Source organism: Mus musculus, chromosome 6 (assembly GCF_000001635.26).
Source record: "Mus musculus strain C57BL/6J chromosome 6, GRCm38.p6 C57BL/6J".
In the NCBI taxonomy this organism is placed as follows: domain Eukaryota; kingdom Metazoa; phylum Chordata; class Mammalia; order Rodentia; family Muridae; genus Mus; species Mus musculus.
In genome coordinates, this window is record NC_000072.6 from 108853981 (window position 1) to 108860136 (window position 6156).

The 6156-nt window shown below is 43.9% G+C and overlaps 1 protein-coding gene across 3 annotated transcripts in view; it reads left to right on the forward strand.

Moving 5' to 3' along the window:
• The window catches only part of Edem1 (ER degradation enhancer, mannosidase alpha-like 1), a 35312-nt gene extending 29936 nt beyond the window's left edge, over positions 1-5376 (forward strand). For all 3 annotated transcript variants that reach the window (XR_001785109.2, NM_138677.2, XM_006505746.4), the window contains exons 11-12: positions 265-468; positions 1487-5376. Coding sequence is in view for 2 of the 3 variants with exons in the window: in NM_138677.2 (NP_619618.1) it covers positions 265-468; positions 1487-1576 (294 nt within the window). In the remaining variant the exon portion in view is untranslated. The remainder of the gene's footprint in view (positions 1-264; positions 469-1486) is intronic.
• Positions 5377-6156: the final 780 nt, after the last annotated feature.

The window sequence follows — 6156 nt, forward strand, 5'->3', positions numbered from 1 at the left end:
CCTCCCTCCCTCCCTCCCTCCCTCTCTCCCTCCCTCTCTCCGTCCTTCCCTCCCTTCCTCCTTCCCTCCCTCTCTCCCTCCCTCTCTCCCTCTCTTCTCTCTTTCTTCATGCAGTGGCTAGCCTAGAACTCATTATGTAGACCAGGCTAGACTCAAACTCATAAAGGTCTGCCTGCCTTAACCTCCCTAGTGCTGGGATTGAATTTATGTGCCAGTATGCCCAGCCAACATGTTTTCTTATTGCTTCTTTTTTTCTATCTTTAGCTATTTGATGAAGAGAATCCAGTACACAAATCTGGAACCAGATACATGTTTACAACTGAGGGCCATATCATATCTGTGGACAAACGTCTTCGGGAATTGCCTTGGAAGGAATTCTTCTCTGAAGATGGGGAGCGGGACCAAGAGGAAAAGTTTGTACACAGACCTAAGTCTCAGGAGCTCAGAGTCATTAACTCCAGTTCTAATGTGAGTTGCTTTGTCCACTGCAGGTGGGAAAAGAGAAAATATTAACTCCTTCAGTAGTCAAGAGTTCTCACATGAAGTAGGTGGCATACTCAGATTGTAAACTTTGACAGGAGTTCATAAAGGGACCATTTACAAAGTGCCACTAGGATGTAGAGAAATTGGGGAGCAGCAGTATAGGCACATCAGTCTTGGCTGCAGAGGCAGGTAGAGAGTGGTCCAGCATCCTGGAGAGAAGTGAGGCCACCAGCAGGTCCCACTCCTTAGATCTGGATCCAGGGACATCCAGAGAGGAAGCCAGGAGTATCAACACTGAATCCCTTCCCCATCTCTTCATCTGATGTCTCTGGAGTGAGGTTGTAATTGTTTTATTTTGATGTGAGGTTCCACATACTAATGTAGCACACTGGCTTTGAACTCTGTGTAGTGGTGGCTAGCTTTGAACCCCTGGTTCTCCTGCCACTAAATCCCTAGATTTACAGATATGTGTCACCATGCATCACACTCTCCTTGATCTCTTACTGGTGGTCCTTGGCAGTTTCTGCGAGAAGCCAGAGGGCAAGGAAGAATTGCTGTAGTCAATCAGAACACACTTGTTCAGGCCAGACCAATGGGAGAGGGTGAAGAGAGGATCCACAGAGAAGAAAGACTTCAGCTAGACTCCCCACCACGCACCAGTAGCACAGGGGGAGTCACTCTTTTAAATTACCTTGTCCATTGTATATTGAGATATCACATGTAGCCTTCATTGGCTTCAGATTCACTGTGTAGTTGAGTCAGGCCATTCATTCAGGACATTGGTAGTGTCTGGAGTCGTTTTTGGTACAACTGGAGACTGGAAGTTGTTGCTGGCCCCTTAAGTGGAAAAGACCAAGGATGTTGTTCTGCCAACTACACTCTAATACACAGAATAGCTCTCCAGAACAAAGAGGCATCTGTCTGAAATGTTGCCGGCTATGGGCTCACACTCCCTGGGTTTTTAATTCAAATCTCACATATCTTCTCCCTTTTGTCTTCCCAGTGTAATCGTGTTCCTGATGAGAGGAGATACTCCTTGCCCTTAAAGAGCATCTACATGCGCCAGATCGACCAGATGGTTGGCTTGATTTGACCTGCTCACCTCAATGTGGCCAGAACTTAAACCAAACCCAAGTGTACCAAAATCTCCTCTGAGGTGGAAGCGGTGGAGCCTGCCCATCTGTGATGCTGTCGAAGTTTCTGTCCAGCTCTTACTCACCTCTGGTTGAATCTTGCACTTAGTGCTTTTTAGTGTTTCCCTTCTGTTTAATAAAATACTCTATTTTTTCTGAAGGATAAAACTAGAAATGGGAAGCTTCGTGGAGAGCTTCTTGCGCTATGCTGATGTTGTTAAGCACAATGGATATTAGCCTCTTTGGATTCTTCTTCCAGCTTCACACATAGCACCCAGTCTCCTTGCTTTGCCCCCGTTGCTGTGCTGAAGTCTTGCTACCTCTTTGCTAGAGGATCAGGAATGCAATTCCTGTGCAAAGGTCCTGAAGTTCACTTGGCATCACTACTGAAATCAAAGCGCCATCCCTTTTCTCTCTGATGGGATCATTAGGCTGTCCCCACGATAGCCAGCTGTCAGCGTGGATCACGTGGGGGAAATTCACCTGGTTTATTTGCATCCTAAAGTAATTTATTCACTGTTACTTGTTTTAGTGTAATGTCTAGCCAGAAATCTGACAGGCAACCTTTAAAGCTAAGTTGAAATCTAGGAGATTAACTAACAGATCTTTTATACTGTACTTAGCATATATTTTGAGCATCACCTTACCTGAAGAACTCCCATGGTTCCAGAACCAGGTGCCTTCTAGGGAGAGGAAAGCCCTAGGATTGTGAGCTTCCACCCTCCTGCTTCATAACCAAGGATGCACAGTGCCCACTGTCACTGGGTTAGACTTCTGGTGGGTTTTGTTTTTTGTTTTTTTTGTTTTTTCTTGTTTTTGTTTTTGGCTTATGTGTAGTGCCAATTAGCTAATCAGGGACAAAGAAGTGATCAGATGACTTTCTGACATCCTTGAGCCATTTCTCTGTGTGATATGGACTTTAGATTAGTGCCTTATGGGTTTTGTTTGGGCCATGGGCTGTCACAACCACTGCTACAGACAGCTCGTTTTATATTGCCATATGATGGGACCAATAAGGAACAGGGTGTATGTGAGGAAGATTCTGGAAAACTAGTTTGTCAGTCTTTGCCTTTTAACTTATGATTTTAGCCAGGCATAAAGGAGGAAATTATGAGAAATTGCTTTTGTTGTTCTGTAGGTGAAATGGGAAGCTCTGCACATGGGAAGTTTGCACAAACTGTTCCTAAAAGGCAGAGCTGGGCCTGCCCTGGCTTGGCCTCCTTGCACTGGGACAGGCCAAATACCAAAGGCAAAGGGTAGAAGTTTATGAGAAAGCTGGTTCAACCTCACATATCTTATGTCTTCCCTCTACACTGTTAATAGACACTTGAGAGTATTTCATTCCATTCTCCTATAGCCAGGGAAAAGCCTCATCTGAATCGTTGCATTTTTAGTCAAAAGGGAGAAATTATAATCTTCAATATGTAGTACTGTCTGGAAAATAAATATAATTCAGTTCCTTGGCATGTTTAGAAAGGGGGTTTCAGTAGTAACTATCATCTTTTAAATACTTACTATGCAATTGGTCTTATTTATTTGTTAAGAATATTGAATGTTTCTGGTTTTCTTTCTTTTGATTTCACAAGCATTGTTCTATGTATCCACAGTGTCTCGTCTACTGTATAGAAAACTTTCTTTAAGCAGATTATCTGTTTTACATATTTTCGTTAACTCCGTAAAAGTATTAACCACATGCATGCACAGGCCTGTGTGTGTACCCCCTTTTACCTTTGTTCCAGGCACGTTCACGTGCAACTGTGAATGACCCACTAGGGACAGTAAAGACCTATCAGGAAAGAAAGCATGCCCCTCAGGCTTCTCTTTACCATCTTCCCCATCTCTCCCTCTCTCTCTCTCTCTCTCTGGTTTTGGTTTTGGTTTTGTTTTGTTTTGTTTTTTTTTGGCAACAGCGGTGTATGTTGGCACCCAGCAGTTCTCTCTCATCTGGGTTCTCATCTGTTGCTCTTGATTAAGCTTGGGTTGCTTCTTGCTCCTGTGCTCTTGGAATGGTGATCTGTGTCTGGAAGTACCATGGTGCCTTGAGTGCTACCAGTGGGTCTCAGGGGTACAGGCAGACATGCAATGTATTTTATTAAGTCTTAAACCCTCTTGACTTTTGGGTACCAGATTTTTCAGCTGTTGACAAGGCTGAGGGTAAATAAGATAATGCCTGTAAATCTTACCATTGAGTTTCTAGACTGCTGAGACCAAAGCCAGTGATTTGTGGGGCTAGATGAAGAACACTGTCTACTGCCAGACATATAAAGAACATTATTAGAGACAAGTTCGAAGCTGTCTTGCTTTCTGAATGTCAGCAACTGCAATGTATATCTTACAATATATTTGCTGTTCCTTCCAACCTGTGTGCTGAAATATGGGTAGAAAATTTCTAACTCACTGCTTTGGTCCAGGAATGTGAACAGAAGAATTTCATGGATGTTTGTAACCATGCTTGTGTTCCCAGGAGTAGCCAGTAGTGTCCAGTTTGGCCAACATGTGAAAAGTTGCAAACTACGTAGCAGGCTGTCTTATGGTTAGGTATGGTGGAGTCCCATTCTACAACCAACAGGCTTGCCTTAGCTGCTCTAAATACTGTGACAGGGTAACTCCATTCTCCTGGAAGAGGAGGTGACCAAGGAATGTTTGGTGGCTTTCGGATTGCTTTGGTAGCTGTGGAAACCAGGCTTGTTTCCCAGAGCCTCCCTTGAGTTTCTTCCTGCTCTTCTACTGGAGCGTACTTTTTGTAATTGGATTTCTAGTTCTGATGTCTGGACTTTCCTTGTCTTGGATTGTAGACTCTGCACATGACATTCAAATACTTTTCTGTGTGTTGAAGTGAAAGCATGTGAGGGTAGTGCCTGCCCAGAGGAGTATCTGAGAGCCCATGTTTTACTGGTTTCAATAAATGCAGTCGTCTCTATCCTGTCTTCCCTTCTCTCTCAAGGAAAATATCCCTCTTAGCATCTCCCCACCAGCTCAGTGAATGAGTGTCCACTGCAGTTCTTCACTTTGGATCCTGTAGACTCTGCACTGGACATCCCTTTTCTTCTGAGCTCTGAGATCTTGTTCTCTTGATGTGGACAAACATAGTGCTGGTCAGAGGGTAGGGCTGGGCCACCTCAGGCGCACGCGCAGAGTGGCCGAGCAGGGACTTGGGAAGAAGGTGCTGATCTTTGCCTTTCTGTTCCTGGCTGTCCAGCACCTGCTCTAGTGCCTCTTCCCTGCAAGGCAGGGACCCCGTGTGAATCAGAGCCGGTGATGCGTGTGGGCCTTGTGGCCGCTACTCAGCGGGGCTCAGGGTTAAGGTCCCTCTTGAGTTTGGATGTGAATATCCTAAAGCTATCAAGTACCTGTGAAACTCTGCTTCACTGCTCTTCTCCTTCTGAGAGGTAAACAAATCATATTTTTAAGGGTATTTTGTTTTAGTGTTAAATAGCATCCCACGAGCTGCATTTTTATTTATTACATACACAAAAAGTAAATGTGTTTCTATAAAATACAAAGTCTAGAGTTGGAAACTCTGGGAAAACTTGCTGAGATGCACAAATGTTTCTCTCTGTGATGTGCAATATGCTTGGCCGCCATAGATGGTACTTCATGTTTAATCTGTAAATAAGAACTGTATTTAAATTAAATGGGAAATTTTTGTAAAAGGACCAAATGTTCTTTTATAAGCATACTAAGGAATATCTTGTTCTTTGAAATTTATTAGGATTTTTATGAATAATTTTTATTAAAAGATTCTCTTTTTGAGTTGTCACTGTGTTTCTCCTTTGCATGCTCTGCAAGACCAGGGAAAATCATTTGGAGAAATTCTAAGCTTCGATGACTAAAATCTTCAGCTTTTTGGTTTTGTTTTTCTTACTGGCTGAGCTGCTTTGTGAGATTGCTCTCCAGTGTCTGTCCCAGCTTTATGTTTGAATTTGGATGTGAACATCCTAAAGATATTCCTTCCCTTGTGAACCATCCCCTCTCATTCGTCCCACTGCTGGCTTCTTATGTTCCCTGCCAGTGCTTCAGTCTCAGTGTTGTTACTAGTTACCTGTGTTTCTGGGGATGCTTCTCTGTTGTCGTGAGAAAGGCACCTCATATCTTCTCTCTCTGCTTAAGATGGAATAGTGGTGTTTAGCAGTGAGGGCACACATCTCCAGAGGCTTGAAGATTTTGAAGCTAGCCTGGGCTACATAGAGTTTAAAAGCAAAACAGGCCAGGCAGTGGTGGCACATGCCTTTAATCCAAGCACTCAGGAGGCACAGGTACGCAGATCTCTATGAGTTTGGGGCTAGCCTTGTCTACAGATTGAGTTCTAGTATAACCAAAGCTACACAGAGAACCCCTGTCTCAGAAAACCTAAAATAAACAAAAGTGCCACCTTGCTGGTGATGTAGGGAACACTGCCCTGGGGAACCTTGAAGAGGTGATCATCTGCCCTCCCCTGCACTGTTCTGTTAGTTCCTTGTGGTAAACTCATTTGTGGCATTTCAGCATCCCATCTTTGGGCCATAGGCAATTGTGAAAAACCTGAGACTGAGCAGCGTAG